This window comes from Pseudopipra pipra, chromosome 4, assembly GCF_036250125.1.
Source record: "Pseudopipra pipra isolate bDixPip1 chromosome 4, bDixPip1.hap1, whole genome shotgun sequence".
Lineage (NCBI taxonomy): Eukaryota > Metazoa > Chordata > Aves > Passeriformes > Pipridae > Pseudopipra > Pseudopipra pipra.
The window spans coordinates 22,517,083-22,542,477 of record NC_087552.1 but is presented as its reverse complement, the minus strand read 5'-3'; the positions used below and the strand labels follow the sequence as shown (position 1 = coordinate 22,542,477).

Sequence of the window (25,395 nt, the reverse complement as noted above, 5' to 3'; positions counted from 1 at the left end):
CTTCTTCCCCTTTTGCCCACCTCGTCCATCTGGCTTTCAGTATTTCAAAGTATCATATGTTCCCACTAGATTTCAGAAACACCATGAAGACCAAATCTATATTTATATGAGTTTAGCTGTTCGTGTTTATTAGTCAGATTTCTTACACTGGTCTATAGGCAATTAAAGAGTGTGTCGACTTTATCATTTGGTGTCCTGATTAATTTTCTTGCCCCTTAACGTCTTACTTCTGAACTAAACAATCACTCACTCTCTCCCATTTGTTTTTGTTAGTGTAATGATCCCCTGACTAATCTCATTACATTTGCTCCCTGCAAGATTGTTTCCTTTCAGCTGGGTGGGAAGCACTGTCCTCATTGCACTCCCAGAAGGGAAGCAATGATGCACAAAAGAAAGCTTTCCTCATTTATTTCTCCCCTTTATGTGACAGGGAGAAAATCCAAAACTATGAGTCCTCTCCTTCAGGCTTATTTCAAATCACTCCTAGTTATCTAAAATCTGTGAAGGAGTCTGAGAAGCTGCATCTTATACATGCTTAAAGATCCTTATCACCAACTCTGAATCCAGCTAACCTGAGGGTATATGCACAGCCTTGTGCAGGCAGATGCAGTCTTTCCCCAAACTCCTACCAAGGAGCTCCAGTCTGAAAGAGAGATTACCATGCTACCTTGTCACTCTCTGTTACTGATGGCCAGTAATCACCTCCAAGCTGTATTTCATATCTTGAAAACTCCCTCTGAAAATCCTGTGTTTGATAATGCTGTGCATCTGTTTGGATATGCCCCTGGCATTTGACTCACATACTGCGGCTCATTGCTCAGCTCTGTTTTCTCATTAATAGAAAGAGATTACCCATGCTGAGATTTCAAATGCTGGGACTAATCAAGGACTAGTGGTAATGCCACTAAGCCCTTATCAAGTTATGGCATCAGTGTACCCATCTCATAAATCTGGCCAGAAGGCCTTGACATGCTACTTGATGGACAAATACAAATATCCAAAAGATGGAGCAAATCACTACTCACAAACTATTCTGCCTGTAACACAGGGTCCTCAGTCATATTTAAAACTCTCCTCTTTGAAGCTAGAAAATGCTCTGGCATCAAGGAAAGGGCTAGAGCTACCCAGTGCAAACCATTTCAGCCTCCTACAGCATTGGCTCACCACTGGTTAGCGACCTACAGTGTTTATAAGTTGAGTCTCTGCTGCATCTATTGTCAAATTATTTTTCTATCAGTCTTCAAATACCCAGCCTGCTTAACCTGCTGTCTCTACTGCAACAGCTTCATTCTAGTGGCAGAGGGCTAATCATCTGGCCACCAGGCTCCCTTGTAAAATTCTGCCAAGATACAGCAGGAACTGTCAGACATCCTTGAGTAAAATTTTGTTTGAAAATTAATCTATCTGCAGAAGTCTGTCAGACACACCGTTTCACTACAAGCTTCCAATCACTTGTTTATGCAGAGCTCCCCTTTTCTCCCTGGGTCTAATTTATATACCACAGTAGTTAGTTAGAGGCACTGCAAAGATGAAAAATAGTTTGTGACAATAACACTCCTAAGGGCAAACCAAGGAGGGCATCCAGACAAGATACCTTCAGGTAAATGGGAGCTTTAACTTTAAAGGTCAGCTTTACCTTTGTCTTAACCCTCAGGTACTGAACACGCTCTTTCTATAATGTTCACCGTTTCCACTAAGCTGTGACTGGACCGTGCAGGATTCAGCCTCAGAATAATCTGGATAGACCTGCACTCTGTCTGCTACTACTTTTTGAAGCTGCTGTGTTTTTATAGCTGTAAAACTATTCCATAAACCAAACTCCTATTCCTCCTAAACATAATGATTCATGTTTGCAGAGAGGAAAGCAGAGTATGAAAACAGAGAAAATTTGTTTTATGGGAAAAGCAATAGCAAGTCAAACACAAAATCTAATGGACTTTCTTTAAGGCTATTTTAAGCAGAAATTCAAGCCTCTATTAAAAAGGAGAACAGTACAATGATGAAAATTTTAACTTGCTTTTTTCATTCAGAAATTTTTAGATAAAACTCAAACATTTAAATATATACCAAAAGTATAAAAAAGGGTCTAATAACTACATTCCAGTAGAAAGGGATCTAATGTGATAATGGAAAGTCTAAACTCTTTTCAGCTGAGCTGAGATTCCAATTTTCTGCATCACTAGCAATGATAATGTTACACAAACAGTGTTCAATCATTAAATTAATTCTCATTAAATCAATGTCCTTAAAGGCCAAACAGTCCTTTGATAATTACCTGATTAAAGTGATGTTAGCATAACATATTAGTTATAGTATATTTATAATTCCCTTCACAACAATAAATCATTTCTTTTCACCCATCTTGAAGAAATAGTGACAATAATGCAGGAGTTGGGAAAGGAAGCATGCCATAGCACCATGCAGGAAATGGCTGTGGTCTAGCTTCTCCTGGTATCTGTGATACTTCAATAACATACATTAATCAGATTTTCATTTCTATTAGGTAGTATTTACAGTATGAATCTTCAAAGTTATAAGAATTAATTCCTGGCTTTTAGGCCTAGACCAATAGCTTAAGGACTTATTTCAGATATTAGCAACTTTGCAGTGGTCAGATTACATCTTTCTGTGGAATTAGCAAAAGATGTTTACAACTGAAAATCAAAGTTTATAATAGATAAAAGTTACAAATAATAGTATGCACTAATTTAATGCCAATACACTATAGTGACTTGTGCAACATAATTACACAGATAGAGAAGGGATGGAGATATTTTACAGTGCTTCTAAAGTTCTGGAAAATGTATCATAAAGTATATTTTGTTTTTCCCTTATGTTGTCATTATAAAAGAGAAGTTATGATTGCAGCTAAAGTTTAAAAATGGAAGTATCTACTTGTATTAACTTAAGTTACTGAGAGCTCTTAGATGAACAATTACTAGACTTACACTACACATATCCAGATGCTGAAATATCCTACAAGTCTTGATATTTGAAAGTGCATGTTTTGATATCTGTAACTGTGACTACATTGGAACTGTGAGGCTTGCTATCCACCTCTAAAGAATCTGTCAGCTGAAATATATTGCATTAATGCTGCTGAAGTGCATTGGTTTATTGGAAGACTTAACAGGGTTTCAAATTTAATTTTTGAGTTACCAAACATGGTACCATTAAATTACATAATCATAAATAATTGTGTAATAAGCCTAGTCATTTTACCAACAGTTCTCTGCTAAAAAAAAATTCTGTGACCAGATCATTGTTTGTTGCCACTTTTACAACATAGGACAATAATTTTGCATGATATAATTACTCACACACCTGCAAACATGGAGATAAACACAGACTAGAGCTCAACATGCATGTGCAAGAAACACAAGGAGCTTCTGGGGATCCTGTTCTGCAGTGCTGTGATATGTGCTTTAAGGTTGCGCTTGACTGCGTGCCTGTATAAAGGCACTATTTGCAGCCACTGTGAATGCATCAAAGTGATATATGCTTGCTATTATTTTACAGGATATTGGCACTGGATCTTAACAAATAACCTTGCACGCTGACAGCATTTAGATTAGATTTCAAGAGATGCTGAGACCCAGTCTCTCAATTACTAATGGCTGTATTCAAATGCTCTGAAGCCTCAAACAATGAACCACAATTATCATCTGTGAAAAGTATTCGTAAGTGGCTAAGAAGCTCACTGTCACATACAGTTTGCATAGTGGTGGTCTTTCCATAGACTACTGACAGTGTTATACATAGTACCTTCAGGGACAGAAAAAAGAACTGTGCACAATGGACTGAAAACAGACCATCTGTAGATAAAATTAACATTAAGCTAAACAATGTCATTAATGAGGTATAAAAGTGTGGCTTTAGCTAAGAACCTGTCAGGGAGGACATTATGAATATGAGGGATAGAGTCCCCTTTGGCTGAAAATGAGCAACTACGAACCAAGCAAACAAAAAAATAATGCAGTGAGACCATAAGGACAAACAGTTATTCCAGTAAGGCCTCCATGTCTTTTGACAGGTACTTTTCCCCATAACCTTTTTACCTCTACATAATTCTGTGATCCCCCAAGATTTTGGGGGTGAAGGGAATTTAAAAGAAATTACATATTCAACAATAGGTTTTTGTTTGAACTTTCAAAGAATTATGAAATGTTTTATAAATCTGTTCTTCTAAGATTTCCAAGCATCCATCATCATAGAGTGACACCTGACTACTTCAGAGGCAAATGAATCACAGGCATCTTGGATACATTAGTTCAGTTTCCATGTCACTAATTCTAACCATCTTTTAATTTTCAGAGTGCTTCTCTGCAATGAACTCCTAACCTTATAGAATTCAATCATCACTAGTACAAGAGTTATAATTATTTTCCCAAATAACACATTTTAACGTTTAGACTAAAATTCCACTTCAGGTACTTCCTGTAATGTTGCCATCAAAGTGATCTGTAAAACTCAGATGACCTAAACTAGTATTATGATAGTGAAAACAGGACAGAATGAAAACCTCATCCTTTTAAGTTTCACAGAGAATAATGCTATAATGTCATTTATTGATGAAAATCATTAATACAAATGCTTATGTCTGAAAGGTGAATAACCTGCTTTCTACTGCAAATCAGCTATCACCCTGCTTAAGATCACAACTTAGATTTTTTAGAAGTGAAAAGCTACTTCAAAGGTGACTTTACAGGATAGCAAGGATTTTCATCTTTGGGGATATAGAAGTAAAAGAAGCCATTGTAAAAATGAAATACATGCTTATAGCTAAAAATGTTCTATTAGCAAGTATATCTAGGAATGAATAATGAACACCCCACTCAACAGATTTATTATCACTGTTCCTTAAAAGCCTGTTTGCAGAAGACTTTCTTTCCCCTTCATTGTTACCTTTACTCTGTCCTAGTGTGGGGGAAGAAGAATCTTCAGCCAAAATCATACGTGTTCCTTCATCTTACTTTTTGTCTGGTAGGTGAGGTATCACACATTTTTAACCCAACGCCATTTCTAACATCAAAAGCACTGAAAAAGTAAAGGCCTACTTTAAGATCTCTCCCTCCACTATTGAGAGTGGAAGAATAAAAATTAAGCAGCAGGAGGTTCCTACACCAGCGTGCTGCTATAATGAAGGTAATCCCCTTAATTTGTACGCTGGGAAGCTGACTAAATTAAAAAAAAAAAAACACAAATAAAAACCCCAATAGCTCTCATTTAGCTCTCATTTTCCCAGATTTGCTAAGACTCAACAATCAGAGAAATGAACAGGTTAGTTAAAAAGAAATAATCATTTGGTAGCATTATTTGTTTCCTTTCAATATTAATTTTGGTCTACTCCTTTTATGAAAATCTTAATATTACAAGAGGTCTGAGCTAAAAACCCTCAACTGCTGAAGAAGGGAGACTTTCCTGTCAGCAGCTTGAAAACCTCTTTGATGCTCCTGTCTTTAGAGCTTTCAGGCAATTTTCCTGGCACCTACCCACCAGCTGGTGTTATGAAGAAGATCCATATGGGTGGAAACAGCTATGGAACAGCTGTTGCAGAGGAGGGACTCCCCACGGAGCAGCAAAGCAACAGAAAACTACCATGGGTTCCCTTCAAAACTCATGTTCATCTGGTACCTTGGACGTCCTCAGCTGAAAAAGGCTGATCGGTTTGTGGATGAAACTGCTGTCATCCAAGCAGAGGGGGAGTATTTTTAATAAAGCTAAAACTAATTTCTCACTTCCTCCCTACCTTAAACAGCCAAGGTTGCCAATTGAAGCGTAAGCTTCCGTGCAGGAAGATCAAATAACAGGACAAGTAAGGCTTGCCTCTTCAGCTTCTAAATATCTTTGAGGATAAAAATGGGGGTTACAATCCTCCTCCATGCAAGCAACACTCCATTCCTGACTAAATTGCTCTTCCATGTTTCCTCAATGAAGTATATATTATACAAAGGTGAACCCTGAAAAGTCAAAATTGGTTACTTAACCTGAATCTAACTTATCCATTCTTTACCCAACTATAGCATAAAGTCATCTTAGAAGTTATAACAATTAGAGAAACTGTTCTGAGTAAAACTTTTGCCTTAGGATGCTTTTGAAAGAACACAGAATGATGGACAGATGCCACAGACATCTGATTCTACTTTCCTTTTGCCTCATTTGGTCTTGATTAACATTTATACTATAGCCAGACAGACATTACCTTCTCACAGTCAATTAATCAGGCTTGGAGCTAGTCCTGGGGAATTAAGGTGGTTTTTGGGCTTTTACACTGCCAATCATTCTCCACCTCTTCACAGAAGGTGTGTCAGACACAACATCTCTAAATATACTGCCTCATGTACCTGGTACTATTACTCAAGCAACGAGGCGCAGAGAAGATATAGAAATGCATTTTTTCAGATGCCTCTAAGAACTGCCTGAGTCTTAACTTCAAATTAGGGGAAAATCCAAGCATAACCCCTGGTTGTTTAACACAAGTGATATCATATTGCTGCAAACAAATGCCCACACTACTGAACATATTACTTGGAGCATGGTTATTCCTTGGAATTACATTTTCAAAAAGAGACAATCCAATAAACCTTTGAACGTACACAAAGCTACATCCAAGGTTTACAAATGTGTACTGTATACATGGCAACAACTCTCAGTATATGCTGTCAGCTCCAGTAATCACTTGTAGTTTCCAGACACATTTGAGACAAAGGACACAACTGCCAAAATTTACTCATTTTTTGATGGTGTCGAGAAGACTGGCCAAACCATTGAGAGATGCAGAAAAGGAACATGGGTACCCCAGGGCTGCAGTACAGAGAGATGACTGTAGGGAGGTACTAATACATGAGCCTAGATTTAATATAATAACATGAGAATTTGGGGGGTTCATATTTAAAGGTGGAGCTGTAATGTCACAAATATACCTGCTGGTGTATAGGGTTTGCTTCCTAACATGTTTGGTATCTGACTTTCATTTTTCCAGCTTAGTGCTGTGCATTTTAAGCTCAGCAAGTCTGTTCCCCTTGCTACAGGAATATGTCAAGGCTGGCATTGGCTTGAAAAGCAACTACAATTGTTAATTAATGAGACTGGTATTTAAGTTTTGCCTTATATCAGAAGATATAAAACACGTTTTTATGAAGCAAGATGGGTAATATCTCCATTTTACAACTGACAACAGATATCTAAGATATTAAATAAAGTTTCTATGGTCAGCCAGCAGATCAGGTGCAGAATCCAAATTAGGAATTAGGTCTTAGTCCTAAAGTCTTTATACTGGATCACTAGATCTTTTTTGATTTTCTAGACTTAAAAAAAACAACGAAACAAAACTAAAAGAAATCAGGCTTCACCACTAAATAACACATGTGAAGATATACTTGATTTCTAACACTATTTTTTAAAAATTATTTTAGAGTTTTTCTCTGAATATTAAATACACAGAGTTTGTTGTACAGTTAATTAAGAGAAAATGTCGCTAAGAAAATTGTCACAGCATAATGGTTTCCTGCTGATAGGGAATATGCCCAGAGCGAGATAAGCAAGATGGAGTAATTTATTAAGCAACAGCAGACTCCAGGCAGTGCATTTCAGGAGGATTATATCACACCTTGGGTGGTAATACAAGGAACAAGGCAGAATTCTGAGCAGTATTATAATGACTGAGAACTGCCAAGGCTTGGAGTCTGTTTTATTGCTCTTATGAAATGTAATTTAGGCAAAGCAAACAGTAAGATTTGCTCATTTACTGGGTATTATGAACATAATTGGCCATTACTTACACCACTGATGACCAATCAAAAACTCCAGTTGTGACCAGCATTTGAAACAAACCAAAACATAAGAGGATAAAAAAATGGTCTACCAGTGATGCTTTAATATAATCCACTTCATAACTTTCCTAGGTTAAGCAAGAATATTAAGATCTCTGAAGAAAATAATACTTTTTTGGGCAATACTTCAAGCACACATTATCCTATGGTCAAATTCTATTCATAAAATTATAATGAATGTTTGTTTTGTTTCAATTACAGAGAAGTGATTAAATCTTGAATGATTCAGCCATTTAAAAGGTATTTCCCTATATAGCAAAACAAAAAAAATAATCATCTCCCCGGTTCTCTTTCTTACAGACATTTCCAAGTGAAATAGAGCCTTACATCTTTACCTGCATAATCTAAAATCCTGCTAGGCTAGATCAGAAACACCTCCTCTTACAGAAAAATTCAAAGCAAAATGAGTAGAGTGGGATAAGAGATAGACTAAGTCTTTTACTGTGTCTTTCATATTAAATACAAAACATTGTAATTTTCTGTAACTTCATTACTTTGCCTGCATTCAGTTGAATTCTATTAAACTAAGTAAGCTTATCACTGTATTCTGAAGCAAAATTTGAGAGGCTCCTCTGAAAATAAAATCCTCTAGAACATTCTTCTTCAAGTTCTTGGTAAAAATTATGCAGCATTTCACCTGTCTCAAAAACTGATCTATTATACAAAAAGAGTTGGGAATAACTATATATTGAACTTCTGTTTCTTAAATCATAGGTTTTCTCCAGTAATGGTGAGAGCAGAGAGCTTCCTAGAGCATTTTGTGACAAGAGCCCCTAACAGGAGGCTAATAGAAAACCTTCAGGAGATTAAAATAGGTTCTCAGCAAGTATAAATTTTGCCATTGCAGTGAGTTGATTCAGGTAATACTGATGAAGATTTTAGTAAAGTTTTAGAAACCCCACGTTTCTTCTCCAAGACTGTTCCTTGGTTCCTGTTCATATGGCAGGTTCCCAATATTGGCAAGTTCTTGTTAGGGCAAAAGTTGAGGGAATAGCAACAATACCATGGCTGAAGAGAAGGCAAAATGTTGTTGTATAGAGTAGCACAAAAGTTAGAGCAAAGACTACATAATAAATCATTATTCATGTATCACTCAGACTCATTGAGGTAGGAAGGGATCTCTGAAGTCATCTTGTCCATGCACATCCTGCCCAAGCAGGGCCACCCAGAGCTGCTTTCCTAGGGTGGTGTCCAGATAGCTTTTGAGTAACTGCAAGGATAGAGACTCCACAACCTCATCAGACAGCATGCACCAGTGCATGGGGTTGTTCCTCCCCAGGGGCAGGACTTAGCGCTTCTCTTTGTTTAACTTTGTTGAATACATATTAACAGAAGCCCGTGAAGGAGACAGGTCAATGGAGAAGAGCAGGAGAAGCAGGACCTGTGGGGTTAATGAGTGATATGCAAGTAGAATGCTACATCAATGGTGACCACCAGCTGCAGTGTGAGACAAGCGGAGAAAAAAACCTGTGAGGAGGGGCTTGAGAAGCCACGGGGAAATATAGAGTGAGAGAGATAGGAAACCCACTTGAAAAGGAAACTGTAACAACACTTTCTGTCCAACTGACAATAGGTAATTGTCATAAGAAGTGAAATACAGAGCTTTAGCCACTTAGTTTTCTAGGATAAACAAGTGGAAAAGAACAAATTCAGAAGCCGTGACACTAAATTTCAACACAAGTATAATCCTCCACAGTCTGAATCTACAAATTTGCTTCATCCTTAGACATAAATAGACAAGTTGGAGATAACAGATATTGTCTGAACTACTCATGTCTGAATGAGTACTTCAGAGTCAGAAGCATTTGTTTTTAATGTAATCCACGGTAGCATGGCCAAGATCACCTAAAAGTCTCTGCCTTCTTAGTGGTCACAGTATATTGCAGATTCAGCGGGTATATTGGGTGGTAGGCCAAAGCATTTCAAAGCACTGGTCACTCTTTTTTTTTTTTTTTTTTTTTTTAAATGAAGGTCTGGAGTACAGAATAAAAAAAAAACACTTTGCAGTTTATACACTTTTATATTAATTGATCCTCCCCAGTTACATTGCAGCTTTATCCTCAAAATTGTCTCTTCTACTAAAAAAATCACATGTATCTTACAAAAGTAATGTATATTATTTTGAGCAATCTCTGTAATGATTGAACATCAAATATAAAGTGCAACTTAAAACATACATCTACAATACCAGAGTCTCAAAGATTGGTCATTGAAACATGAGGGGAAAAAAATGGAAGCCAAGTTCAAGACCTAAGTTTAAGTGATAGAAGTAGCAGTGACATTAGGTTTCACTCTACCTTTAAGGAAGCAACTAAAAATACTTAAATTTTGCAACTCAGTATGACAGTAATCACAGACCTGTCTTCAAAACCATTGGATTGATCTGTGTTGACTTTTGTCTATAGACAATGACACAGTATTTTTCTCTGGTGTTTCAAAAATTGCAAAAGGTTAAAACTTGTTAATAGAATTTGAACAGGACATCAGGGTAAAGGCTGAACAAAAATAAAAAGGGACACAGTGAGCTAAAGCTATTTGGTAACATATGCAGGTTTTAACTATTTCAGAAATAATGAGCAAAACATCCTTTTTGTAAAGAATTACTTGTATTGTTGCACCAGAGGTCTCTTTTGTCTTCAGAGCCATGGCAGGTCTGGAGCCAGTCTGTGTTCTTGCAAATTTTTCCTCTAGCTAAAGGAAAGGAAGAGCAGATGACACCAGAAAGCACTTGCTAGCTCCAAACAGAGAATCCAGAACTATCAAAGCACTTGGTTCATGCTGCTTTGTTTCTGTCAGCACAGGATATAAAAGCATCTTTGGCGGTATGTTTTGATAACAGAAATGAGTACCTTGTCATGCTTTAAATCAGCAGCTGAAAGGCTTCTTAAGTGAACGTGACAGTATTTGAAATGTCCCATGCTGCCACACTTAAGATATGCCAATCACAATTAATAGCAACAGATTTGGTATTCCAAAACAAATAAAACCTGCAGAGTTTTTCTGCTAAATGAAGAGCTGATGAGTGAAAACAGAGGCAAAATTACGACAATAGTCAGTTACCCTGTCAATGAAAATTACTTTCATTTGTCTGTATTCACAAGGGTTAGTAAACAATAATGCTTCAGCTAATATAGTTTTTGTTATATTCAAATTGAATGTGAAATACAGGCTGACATTATAAATGGATCTCTTACTCTTTTACACTGGATTTCTGAGATCTTCTAAGCTTTTATGTTTAAATCAGTCTGTTTCATACATTTTCATATCAATTGATTACTAAATGTCTTTCAATTTTCCTTCTAGAAAATTAAGGACAGTACTGGGTGTTGTTCGAAGGAGAGATGTATCTATAGCTTTCCGTCACTCAGGAGCCAAGGGAATGTTTTATATTATTCTAGTGGACTCTATAGAGATGTGTTGAAAATCCACTCAGTAGGGAGGTAAGATCTCTCTCTCTCTGTAAATAATTATTCTCACCCTCCAAGGTCTGTGAATTTCTTTTTCTGAAGTCCTACAACAGTTTCCGTGCTCCTAGATGCCATGTACCACCAGCAGGTTTTAATAATAATGAGTTGCACCTCATGTCCCTCTTACCACAAGAAGTGGATGCAGATTTCCTTAAATAAATTATTTTTATTTCCTTTTTTTCCTTTTCTACTGAATTCTGCTTTTTTTGTCACCTGATCCCACTTACTTTCATCTAACTTCTTCCTCAAGTTCATGCTGAATTCAAGGTTTCCCTCTAAGCCCTCCTTAAGCAGTCATTTTCATTGACTGGTCAAAAAACCCTTTTCTTTTTAAGCTGAGAATGTATTGAAGGGCTCCCTTATGGGCTACTAGTCTGGATCTATGACTTAGGCAACTTCAGGACACCAAGCAACACAGGCTTACTTGGATAAACATAAGGCAAACAATTTGGATAAGAATTCCTCAAATTGAAGTGTGTGATTAAACCAGTTTTGCCTCCTTTAAACCTTTCCTGGGCAGTCTCCTATAAAGCTTTTAGGGACTAATGTTGGGATTACAGCAGGGATGCTAAGGCTAATAAACCTACATAAAATGATTCGCATTCATGCAGTAAAGAAACTAATTCACAAGTTCTAACTTAACAGGAAGACAGATGTAAGGAGTCTCGTTCTGTAACAGACCAACTGCTGTCTCACAGTTGGATTCCCTAAACAGTTACACTGGGAATATTTTGGACAGAAAGAAAACTTTATAAACCCACCCACATACATTCAAAAAACTTCTATAGCTCTCAGTTGGCTCTTAAGTCTTTGGTTGTATTAAAAAAAAAATTCAAAACAAACATGAAACAATCTCTTCAGCTTTCCTCAGCTGGTTATCAGTGCTCAATGCAAGAGATAATTTCAGAAGTTTTGTCTCTAGGTTTATGTGAAAAGCCTCAGCTTCAGCTTTTCTTCCTTTTTTTGGACAGTGACATTAATTTAGCTTTTTTCCCCTTTTAGGAGTTTCATACTTGATTTTCATGGATACCTTTACCATTTACGGATGTCATCTGATTGTTTCGAACAGAGAACAATGTAATTCTAAAATTACATGTTGCCAGTGTTACATAAATATGATACCTTTACCTTTACCATTCCATCCAAATTCATGTTAAAATCAAAAAATAATCTGGGAGTTTTGAAGCTGCAATGGCCATGACTCTTTGTAGAGCAGATGCTCCGTGCAATTACAAATAGGTGTACCTGCAGTGCCAGTAGTGACTGATGAACAAAAACATGGATAAGCCAGAAGGCATTCGTTCTGTTTTGTTGTCAAGGTTTATTATCTAAATCTTCTTTGTTTTTATATTAAGCTGTGTTTTCTTATTCCATTTTGCATTACAACTCTAACTTGCAGACCAGAATTCTAAGCAGTATATACCCAGCCAAGATCTGAAGGCCCTGATGTATTTAGGACACATGTTTAAAGTTCTGCCAGAAGAAGTAGATTGTGAAGGACTTGGGAATATAAGTAGAATTGGGGAACACCCTGGGCTACACCAGATGCTAGAGAGGATTAAGAAAGCAGTCAGGAAGGCCAGAGAAGCTGGAGTCTAAACATTATAGAAGATAACTGAAATAAATCAGAAGCAGGATGAAAGAATATCAGGTACAATCAGACCATTTAGCAATGGTGACAAGTCTAATTCAAAATCCAAATGCTAGGGCATTTTCTATCTGACTGTGTAAGAACATAGCACTCATTAACAACGATAATTCTCCAGCAGATGATGAGAAATACCTTTTCTTTTTTTACCCAGAGAAAAATCACCTTTCTCTAATGACACAACAACAAATCACAACAAGCTAGCAGTAGTGCCCTGAACTTCTCATGATTCCCACACTTGGGCAGTGAAATATCTAGGAAACCTTTCAGCACAAGTGCTCCTGTTCCTTGTGGGCTGTGAGAGGGAGATAGGGAAAAGGAAGGTCTCTATAGCAATATGGAGGGTATATAGGTTTTCTCTTGGAGGCAGTCTCCCCCTCTGTCTCTTACCTTGTTGCACAAAGGATCCATACACAAACCACATGGAGTTGTAGAGAGTTGTAGATGTCATGGATCCCATCTGAAGGCGTGGGGGGTTGAGCCAATTCAAGAGGTAGACCAGTAGCCCTACTAAGAGCACAGTGCCAGCAATGCATGCCCACAGGGAGAGGTCAAATGGTGCCAAGCAGGCAAACATGTCCACTGTCTTCTCTGCCTTCCGAAGCAGCACGCCCACCGAGTAGTCCATGTAACGCGTTGTGAAGTCCACCACATTCTCCCTGTCCGGGGTGATGGTTAGGGCAGAGATCCCTATATCAGCTCTCTGAGGAGAGGGAGAGAGAACAACATGCATAAGTAGGAGCTACAGAAAAGATCTTTATTCCTCTGTGATTTAGCAGCTAAACTTACGGCTAAGCAGATGCCAAGATCAACGACTTCAGCATCATATATGTGAGCACAGAAACATGACTAAGGCTTGAACAGAATAGATATACCATGTGTCTCAGTTTCTGCAAGCAAACCTCACTTAGTGGACTCTGGCACATCAGCTATCCATGTTTTTATTTTCCAAGAAATCAAAATACTACAAATACAGGTAATACCTGAAGGAAATCCACTTTTGGTCATTTTTGTCACTCTGGCTTACTAAAGCCATCAATGCAACTGTTGCAAAAGGCAGATTTTGTGTATAACAGACCCAATCAGAGGAAATTAGTTGCCTGATAAAGCCATCTTGTATCCAATATTTTGATGATCTGATGATCATGACAAAGGGCTACTACACTAGGAGCACTTGAAATACCGTAAAACATCAATTTCGTCTGTAAAATCTAAAGTGCAGAAGAGCAGATACTGCATGCAGTTCCTTTACTATTTATTCCTCTATATCCTCCTGACAAGCAATTTCTCCAGCAATGCCAACCTGTCCTGCAGCTACCTTCGACTTGCTTTGTGCCACTTACATTTTTTGTGTAATTTAAAGAATCCATTTCTGATGAAAAGAGAATGAATAATATTCCTTGATCTAATCATAGTATTTCACAGCATGTATTAGATCTCTAGAGACACCAGGTACAATTACAGCAGGTGCTACTTTACTTTTCATGGGTACAATTAGAAGTGCAGTGAAAACAAGAAAGGTTATTTAAAGCAGACACATGGATACCATTTTAAAAAGCTCAAATACAGAGCAATAAGACTGTGAATTCTAGATATTTTAATATGAAAAAGAGTACTTAAAATATTTAAACTGCTACTACTGTGACTTAATTCCTTTTTGTTCTGCCTAAAGCAGTGTGGTCCTTTGGAAAGGGGTGAGGAGAGCAGAGAGGCTTGAAAGTCAAATTTTATTAACTCTCTTGAATGTCTTTCCTCTTGCCCAAAGAAGACAGAGATTACTAGTTCCTTAGAAATGTGATATGAAATACCGAGTGGGAAGGTATGGCGGCTAAAACTGATTAGAAAAATTTGTAAATTAACTGGGCCATTTTAATGTGATGCGCAGAACACTCTGCAGCCCGTAGTAAAAACATACTTCTAATCACAGTGCACATAAGATTTCAGTCTAAATGATGTTAATTTAAGTTTATATTGATTGTTCATTGGATTGAGAAAGTGGCAGGAGATAGCTGGAGGCCTGATGATTTGGACAAAAAAGTGTTTGAAAATATTGATTTGCTTAAAAGCTATGAATTACAGCTTCAGCTTTAATTTGTGGGTTATAAGTGTCATAAGTGAAGTTGTGCTGATGAGCACAGCTGAAAGTATGGCTTCATGAAGTCACTTCATGTCCCTTCCTAACACATTTTTGTGAGTGATGATTTAACTGTCCTTTGCCCATGGGCAGCAGCAAACTCAGTCAGTAATTAGAATTGTCCATGGAAACATTCAGGTTATTTGAGTCTCTCTATCCTCTCACGATAAAACTTCTGGTCAACGAGTGACTCTAGTGATTCACAGTATCTGCTAACTATCAAGTCTGAGCTCCAATGAGAAAACGTAAAGCAGTCAGCATTTGAACTGTTTTCCACAACTGTGACTATAAGTATGTTTTAAAATAATTTACAAATGTATAAGTCCAATAACTGTCAAACAGGAAATTATTATTGTATTTAATGAATAGCATTAGTTTGGGTTTTTTTCTGCTGAATGTATACCAAAAAGCAAAATGGGAATTCAGGGTTAAAAGAGGGCATATGGAAACAAAAAGTCCTAGACTTATCCTCTGCTCCTTAAGTTTAGCTGGGTGTCAATTATCAGCATGTTACTAAAATATTTCCCTACTGCATTAAGTTGCTAAATCAAGTTGCATTGTTGTAAGATGCTTAAAGATTCTCCACTGACAAGCAACATACACAAGACACTTTTACCAAATAATAGTTCACTGTATGACTAATAGAATTTTTTTCTGCTTCCTCCCCGTCTTTTACAGTGAAACATATTTTTTTCCCCTTAAAATACATTGACAAGCATTGCATGAAAAAAACAGACCATATGATATTTATGGAAATACGACTTCTAATTTGCATCTCTGGGAAGCAGTCTCTCTAAATTCCCTGGCGTTATGGTTCCACTCTGGTTATCAGCCAACTATGACAGTGGAACGATATCGTCCTAATGGAAATGTTGCATTTCCTTTGTTATATTGCAGCAACAATAGTGATATAATTATGTCTTGCTACTTTATATGTTACATATATAATTAAGGCTTTGAGATGACCTAATTGCAGCCTTCCGGTACCTGAAGGGAACCTACGAGAAAGATGGAGTGACAGGACAAGAGGGAATGGCTTCAAACTGAAAGAGAGTACTCCTCAGTAGTACTTCTTAGTACTCCTGTGTTCAGTTGTTAAAGAAAAAAAAGCTACGCTGAAATACGACAACTCATATTCTTAACTTACTAAATTGGGTCATAAACACCAGTGTACCAGAAAACTATATGTCTAGCACAAAACCAAGCTTAAGCTTCACTTGATATTTGATTTACTGATGGTGAGCATTCTTGATTACATATAGATTCTGTCAACTTGTTTCAAAATTGGAAGATGAAAAAAAATTAAATGCTTGTCATTAACATGTCACATTGGATCAGAGAAGACATCAGTCTGAAGAAGTAAAGGTTCACTTAGTGCTTCTGAGATAGAAAGGCAAATGCATGCAATTATGTCAATATTTAGATATAAACCTGCCAATCTGAATTATAAACATGTATAGCTCTTCACTCACTCAGTTTTTACAGTGCCAAAATCAACCAACTATCATATGTCTTACACGTTTCTCATGAATGAAACTATGACTTTTGAAATTGACTGAAAAAACAGCAGAGGGCATTGTTTTGCTCCGTGCGACCTGCTTAGGAATTTATATTTATCTTATTTAGCAGCCGTTCTCCTGTGGCCACTGTAGAGCAACATTACTAGGATCAGAAAATCCAAAAGAAATGACCAAATGGGTCTGATAGAATTGTTACTGGTGTCAGAGAACCAGCTCATCAGCAAAGCCTAGAAATTCCTGAAGTGTCCCTAAGCTACTGCTTAAGCAAGCACATCTCGTACACGTGGAAAACAATCTTCTGATGATTCCTGTAATTCATGATCAAGAACAGGGAAAATAAATGAATCTACTCTAAATTTCTCCTGTGAGGCCCTTCATTTTATCCATTTTCAATGTTAAATCAAGTTTCAACAAGTGCTAGAAGCAATAAACCGCAGTCCCACATGTTACACAATTACTAATACGGACATGCAAAAACTAATCAGAGAGACATTGTTACTCAAGTTAACACACATACATCCAAATAAAAATCTTTTTACTCAGATATTATTTTTTTCTTCTCACTTTGCCCTCTCAATATGCTTGCTTCCTTCTTATGCTACTCCTCTTACCAAGGTGCAATAGAAAAACAGCCTCATAAGAGGCTTCTACTTGGCTTTTTTCTGTTTGGATGGACCTAAGCGGAATCAGGAAGTTTTCCCTATGCTGTTTGCTTCCTGAGGGCTCCTCCCTGGAAAAAAATCCTAGCAACCAAGGTAGCATGGTGAAATGCAGAAAGTCCAGAGTCATGCTGGAAAGCCTACTGTTCTTTCCCAGAAGCAGCATTAGTGACTTCTGTTGCCTGTCACACAGGCTTATCCCTTAGGCAATGTGGAGAGAGGGCAACTAAAGGAATTACTGCGAAAAGACACAGATAATTAACAGTAAGAGAAAGATTTGTGGTAAAGTGCTGCTCCTTTGAGATGGTTTTAGCCTCTCTACAAAAAGCTGCTGCTCTCTGAGCTAATTCTGCTGGTGAGATGAAGCTCTACAGGATGCAGTGAGAGCCTTGGTCATTTGACAGGAGAGGGAAAAGAGCACCACGTGCTTCTCTCAAGAAGCATTTATTCTCTGAAGACGACCTGGTTCAGGTGCTTAGCAAACAGAAAGCTTTACACAGCAAGGCTACTTTCAGTTTATTTTGACAAGAAAAAGTGTATGGACCAAGTGTGTACCTAATATTGGTCTTGACAATCAAAGAAGGAGAGGCTTGAATCAGTTTCCAAGTTCAAATTAAAGACCAGTTGCTTTGTTCTACTGATTCCAGCTCCTACTTTAACAGCCAACAGAAACCTTGTCTTCCAAGCTGAAACAGAGCGAACTTGGCATAATGTCATGTCTGCAAAGCCAGCTGTAGATCCAGGGCATGTACTTGGCACAGCTGGGCTTCTACCCTGCCATCCAACTCAAGCAGGGCTGCTGCAAACAAGTTCAGCCCAGGACTGCTCTCACTGACAGTAGAGACTGCTGCATGCTGAAGATGGTTAATGCAAACAGTATATATGGACCCTGAACACAGAAATCATATGCTTGTTACAGAAATTGCTATTTCATATGGCACATCTGTAGCGGCCACAGACACCTTTCTCAATGAGATGCTCTCTACAATTGCCCTCTCAAGTACCTGAAAGAAGGTCGTAGTAAGGTGGGGGTCGATCTCTTCTCTAAAGTAACAAGCAATAGGACAAGAGGAAATGGCTTCAAGCTGTGCTAGGTTTAGATTGGGTTTTAGGAAAACTTTATTCATTGAAGAGATGAGCAAACATTGGAACAGGTTACTCAGGGAAATGGTTGAGTCACCCTCCCTGAAGGTATTTAAAAGGCAAGTAGATGTGGCACTTTGGGACATGATTTTGGGATGGACTTGGCAATGCTGGGTTAACAGTGGGACTGGATGACCTTAAAGGTCTTTTCTGATCTGAACGGTTCTATGATTCTATGCACACAAAAAGAGAAGGCAGCTATTTGCCATTACCTTGAGTGAGATTTGTCTTTTGTAGAACTCATTTCTGGCTGACACACTAACTAAAGAGCACTCCCACCGTTTCTGGAATTCCTCTACTTGTTGGCCAGACTATCTTGGTTGGGAAAACAAGGAAACACTGTGTTTCAAACAGGTTAGACCTTTCACTTAAAACTATTCTCTGCTCTTTTGCTTCCCCTTATAAAGTTGCCAAGCAGATAGATATTTGAGTTCTGGGAGCAGAACTCGGTTCACAGTAAATAAGAAAGCCGCCTTTAAAGAACAGCTTGCACTTGGTAAGGGGTAGATATACACTGGCTGCTCGCCCAGAGGTTGTCTTTTGCCTTTAGAGGGACAGAGAATGGGAGAGAAGGACACAGTGAACTTTACTGTTAATTAATTCTCTAAGGGTAAGGAAGATGAAAAATGATACAATGACATAGTATTGGGAAAACACAGTTTTTGAATTCCAAATGCAGTTCCATTAACTCTTCATACTTTGTAACCGTACAGAAAGATTTCATATTCATTAAGACTCATTTACAGAAAAATCAGACCAGATTACAGATTATAGCAAAATCAGACCAGACTGGTCAATCTGTTGCACTCATGACACTGATTTACAGATCTGGGTGGTTACCACCATAAGCAAGCTACTAGCATTATTTGAATCCCTACCTACCAAGGGGACAAGAATGCCATACATATTTTTCCAGTCAGCCGTTTCAGTTGTTACGAGTTTTGCCTTGTCAATCATTCATTGCAAATAAATAAAAAAAAACATTCTAGGTCCACTTTCCTTTCAAGAGCCATCTAGGACTAAGATGCCTCTTAGCCTGTAGACTCATACAGTGATCTGCTGAGTACTGTAGAGAGTAGAGTGTAGAATAACATCAGATTTAGGAGGAGAAAAAATGGTTAAAAATAAATCAGTGGGTCGTTGTGGTGTTACATCTCCTAATTAGATGAGGGATTTTTAGTTGTAAAGTTTAGAAGATGAAGGAAAATACACTTTTCTAAGTGTTTCCAGCTTACCATCTACACAATTACACAATTCCACCTTCCAGCTTCATAAGAACATAAGGAGATGGCAAAGGAAGTTTATTACTACAATGTAGATATATGAAATATGCCATGGGTAAAGATTCCTGCTGCTCAGGAAGGCAGAATAGGTTAAACTTATCACAGATTTTTAACCCATGGGGATAATAATTTTTTTTCTTTTTTTTTCTTTTTTTAATTTTCTTTTCCAGCATTTTGCTGACTTTCAGCTGGGTCCTGTATCTGACCGTTCTGCTCCTTACTGTTTGCTGTGCTTATCAATTAAATTCCGCCTGCAGGTTTGTAAAAACACTTCTATAACCAATGTATAAATTATTTACATGAATATCTACTGCAGTTATTTAAAGAATCAAAACAAATGTAGGTCTCTATAGTTGTAAAAGCTGCCTCTCCAGGTTAACTAAGAGCAAATAAAATACATATACTCATGGTACAAATGAGGCATCAGCAGAATAGAGTCTGCCTAACTTTTTCTCTCTCAATGGGAGAAACTGCAAGCAGACAGGATGTGAGGAGTGGGAAAAAAAAAAGGAAAAACATTGCATATGAATTTGATTTAATTTATTTATGACCTAATATTGAACATTTAATGTAAAATTAAGTAGACTAAATGGTTTATTAATGACAGAATAGAGAATATATTACTCTTGATTCAAACATCTACATAATCTGTTATTATGTATCAATAAAACATTTTCTGTTGATTATATACTTTATGCATTCATCACCCCAACATTTTTCTAAGTGTTATACATTATTTATGTAATGTATTGCTAATTACTGCAACACCAATTCTTCCTCTTTTGAACAGCCTCTTCAGCTCATTTGTGTTAGGTCTTGCCAAATTAATTAGGATGCTGTGCATCCCATTATTTGACTGCATTTAGAATTTACTTTGGTTGGAAAAAAGAGATTGCCTTGATTCTTATACAGTTACTAGCAAGTGCTATTTACAGCTTTTTCTTTACTGCTCAGTGCACACTGTGAAATGCTGGCAACATGCAATGTACAAAATGCTATCAATGACTCAGCTATCAATGGCTGATAGAAACACAATATACCATGTCTTGCTTAGCTTTATCACATGACCTTACTTAGTAAATTATTAATAACCTTACCTTAAATACCAGTTCTCCTATCAGTCCGTTCCATGACCCATCATCCTGAGGACTCCCATATTTGTGATCCGGTGCAACATAAATTTCATACTTAAAGCCGAGGTAAGTAGCCAAGGCTTCCAACACATCTATTGAGAAGCCCTGATACTTCTTGGGTTTTCCCAGAACATTTTCAGACACCATGACAAAAGGCTCTTCCTAAACAGAAAACAAAGTTGGAAACTGTTAATAGAGCAATTACATGCCACATTTGAGTGCTAAGGGTTTTTTTAAACTAAGGGAGGAACTATTCAAATATCATTTATACAAACCTTTCCTACAACACATTGTTAGCAGTGCTGCTCGCATTTTATGAAATGTTATTTTGTTATGGATGTACTTCAACAGAGAAATTTTATTCTCTATTATGTATTTCAGAAGTAAATCTTCTGCTGTAACTTTACAACTGAAATGCTCTTTTGTAATGCCTTCTGACCACACTTACAGTTGGTAGCACAGACATACACTCAATATTGGGCCATAAATATGGAGAATTCTACAGTGCTGCCATCTTCCACTGGCTGGGCAAACACTGTATGTAGCACAACCATTCATTCATGTTGTAAGGAACAAAAAACATGGCAAAAAGGAAATACAGAAGGACATTGCTCTTTTCCTCTACTGTAATCTGAATCTGAATCTAAGCCAGTTGACTTTAAACAGTTCTACCCAAAGAGAATCCATTTGATTAGTTTAGGGACAATCAATTATGGGAGCAAAGTTTGTCTATAAGAATGATTGGTGAATATATTTCCGAGAGATTATCATAATAAAGGATACAAATAGATACTGAAAGCTGTAATTCGTCAGTCAGATTTCCAAACAACATGCTTTTCTTTTTATTTTCCTCAAGATCTGTAATAGTTTTCTCTATTTTGTTGATAATATTTCTCATAAAATTTCCACCACTCTGTTATTTTTTCTATTGCATAATTATCCCTAGACACTCTCCTTCACTTCGTTTTAAAATGATACACAAAAAGAGATCATATTTCTAAGCACAAAAACATAAATTTGCCATGGGTGAATTTCACTTCTCTTTGGTCTTTATTTTCTCTGAAAACACATCTGATCAAAGTAGAGCAAAAGTATTGAATCTTCCCCAAAAGCATGAAGGCACCGTAACACTTAGGTGTTTTTTTTTTTTTTTAAATATGCTTCATTTCATCCTTTCAGTTCTTTACATGGTGCTGTAATTTTGTATGAGTTTATCAGAAACATCTATTCTGAGGTGAAAAAAGGTTAGTTCTGACTTGTCATGGGTACATGAAACTACTCCTTGACCACTTTATTCTAGTCTGCAAACCCCACAAACATACAGAAGAAAACAGAATTGATTTTTTTGCAGTATTTGCAGCCCAAACTTCAATTGCATCTCAAGTGGCATTTTTGTTGGTGTTTAAATTATTTATTTCTTTATTATTCTATTAATCATCTCTGTCGAAGACTTTGAAGCCAAAGTACTTTTCACAAATTTTTCACTAATACTACACCTCACTAATATTTTCAGTTTGTTGGAATGTCCTTCTATATGAACAGGTATCACTGAATTGCAGGCAGGATGTTCTCAGAATAAGACTGTACTGGAAGGATGTTCTTTTTTGACTGCAGGAAATACAGAAAAAAAACCAACCCCAAACCAACCCCAAACCAACCAACGAACCCCCGCCTCTGACCAAAAAAAAAACCAAAAAAACCCCCAAAAAACCCAAACAAAAAACCAGAAGGCGTGACTGTCTCAAGTTATTATTTCCTAGTTGTCAGATAGAATTGCTTTCTTTCATATTATCCAAGATCATTGAAATTGACTGAAAATGAAGGAGAGTAAATGCAAATTAATTTTTTAATTTTTCCAGTGCCCGGGTTCTAGGAACATCGAAGGAATTGAGACTAAGTTGATGAAAGCTTCTCCTAAATGAAAACACTGAATGAATTCAGCTTCGCTGATCACCTGAATGAGATATTCCATAAATATAGACTCCAAATTACTGGAAAGAAATGTTTCTGCAAAAAATAAATATAGTAGTTTATCAATCTAAACACACTATGCACAAAATTCTGAAGATTTGTATACAAAGGATATTTTAGAAGTTGATAATTTTCATATTAGAAAGGATTAATTTCTATCACTTCTGCGTTATTTAGAAAATAGTTGCTCATAAACTGATTTTCTATTCAGTTAGTTAAAAAGCAATTACTCATTTTACTGATGTAAAACACTGTTTAAAATGCAGTTTGCCACAACTAATACAGTCTTTTATTAAGCTATGTAATATTGTTTGCTGTTGAGAAATTTACCAAAAAAACCTCAATGTCCAGTGTTCTATATATAACGAAATATAAATAGTCAATCAACTTGATGCAAAGCAACTAACTTTCCAATTTCTGTTGAAGCTTGGAGCATAAAACTATTTAATCATATTCCAAACAAAACAAAACCAATCTACTGCTATGATTTCTTTTTGTGTGTGTGTGTAATTGTTTATATTTCTCAGAAGGCATCAAAAGACGACAAAAATATTTGTCTTGATTTTTCCCTCCATAAATGTTACAGGCTGAAACTATGCCAGTTGTCCTATTTTTTGCACTGGAAGGGTACTATGGGAGCTCCTACAGTTTTGCAAGATGGATGATCTGCCTCAATGGACCCCATAGGCATCTGATATATTTAGGGGGTGGTTTTGTATCCAACATCAATGGAGATCCTTTAAGAGAGGAGTTACTTTCATTCAACTTCACCTCCAACATGCCTCCTTGTCAACTGAACACAGCACTACTAGGCCCACGGTAAGTGCTCCTTCTCAAAATAGCTCCACAGTTATCGCTGTCTGGTTTGTTTTTGGGATCTAAGCTGTGCTGCCCTGACACGAAGGAGGATGGGTTTAAGACTCGATGGGTTTTACACAGTATTGTGGGTTAACCCTCGTGGACAGCTAAGCACCACACAGGCAATACTACCTTCAGCAAAATGCAAGTCAGCGGGAAACAGGTAAAGTTTATATTGGGTGAAGCTGTGCATATTGCCTTTTACAGCTGTAAGAGGACAAAGTTGGGTTTCAGAGGCGATTGTCCCCCCGAGCAAGAGAAACTGCAAAATGCTAGCAGACTAGCACATCTTAGGAAGGCTAAAGGCAGACCCAAGACTACGGTAACATGACATAAAAAAGGGAAAATGTTGGGAAAGATCACATGATAGTACAAGTAATTTGGAGAAGCAGCCCAAGAAAATGTTTGTCTCCATTCATTTGCTTATTATTACACGTTTTAAGGAAGAAGTCATACTTTAAGACTGACATAGGTTAACAACATGCTACATATTAAAACTATATAATTTAACATCCTCCTCCCATGTGAGCAACTAATTACCTTCTTAGGCAATAGCTCAAGTGATGCTTGGCTCTTTTATTCAAGTAATTCTACTACTCAGCCATTACAAATACTCAGTTTTTGTCAGGTGAGCTGGTCCAGACATGTCAGAGCCAGGACAAGTGCTGGAGTAAGACTGCAAAAGCAGAAGTAAGGGAAGCACAAATAATATACCCTTTATGGTATTGAGAATGATTAAGCAGCTCAGATATCTTACCCAAACCTATTTTCAGATATTGAACACAATATTATTTGAGCACATTTCACAGATTAGGGTTTATAACTGAACTACTTGTTGAGTAAGAAGAGTTATCACCACCATTTTCTACCTGCAGAACTGCAATGCACAGATTTCGTGACTTGCAGAGCTGAAAGTGACCTGAGGGGTCAGGGACAAATGCTTTAACCATAGACTCTTTTCCCTCTGTCTTATTTTAATTCATTAAAACATTTGTTCTTACATATGTATCTATGTTCTGGTGAACCATGAGTGTAAGAGCAGGAAAAACAATAGTGGAAAGCATGAAGAAGAAAGAACAAAGGAAGGGGATCCAAAAACGAGGTGTCTAGGCCCAGGGAGAGAAAAGTCTTCCTCTTGAAAGGACTTCTTGCCAGGGTAAAACTGCAAGTGGACAATAGAGATTTTAGGGTGCCCTAGTCCAGGGAGAAAGGATAGCAGGGAAACATAGGCACAAGAAGGAAGGTCACACGTCCAAACTCCAGCCCTCAACCCCTGTCCTGAACTTCACATAGTGGGAAGTAAGTGGTAGAGAATTTATTTTGTTTTATTTTAAATGTATCAGTGGAAATCAGAGATTGATAGTACAGAGCTTGGAGCAGTCTAGATTCAAGATAAGTAGAAAGAAATTCTGCACTTCATTGCTTTTTCCAACAAGATAAAGGGCTAACAGTTTTGCCTACTCAGGACTTAGGTTCTGGTGCATATACAAATGAAGTAATTCAAGGTTTGCTAGTGCTTCAAGAATCTAAGATTAGGAGTACAAAATATAGTTTTTATTTAGTCTGATGAAATTCACAGACATACCAATAATTTGGATAAAATAGCTGATCTGCAGTAATCTTTTTATATCCTTTACTAGACCACCTAATAAAGTTAAAAATAAGAAAGAACAGAAAAGCTTTTGGGCAGACAAGACCTTCATGTTTGAAAACAGACAGAGCAATACTGAAGCTAAATAGCAGAAAA

At 37.2% G+C, this 25,395-nt stretch overlaps 1 protein-coding gene across 4 annotated transcripts in view; it reads right to left on the bottom strand.

Annotated features, from left to right (window-relative positions):
• The window catches only part of GRID2 (glutamate ionotropic receptor delta type subunit 2), a 695,953-nt gene that overhangs the window by 113,286 nt on the left and 557,272 nt on the right, over nucleotides 1–25,395 (bottom strand). For all 4 annotated transcript variants that reach the window (XR_010430019.1, XR_010430018.1, XM_064651918.1 and 1 more), the window contains exons 10-11: nucleotides 20,784–20,981; nucleotides 13,338–13,650 (exon numbers count right to left, since the gene is read on the bottom strand). Coding sequence is in view for 2 of the 4 variants with exons in the window: in XM_064651918.1 (XP_064507988.1) it covers nucleotides 13,338–13,650; nucleotides 20,784–20,981 (511 nt within the window). In the remaining 2 variants the exon portion in view is untranslated. The remainder of the gene's footprint in view (nucleotides 1–13,337; nucleotides 13,651–20,783; nucleotides 20,982–25,395) is intronic.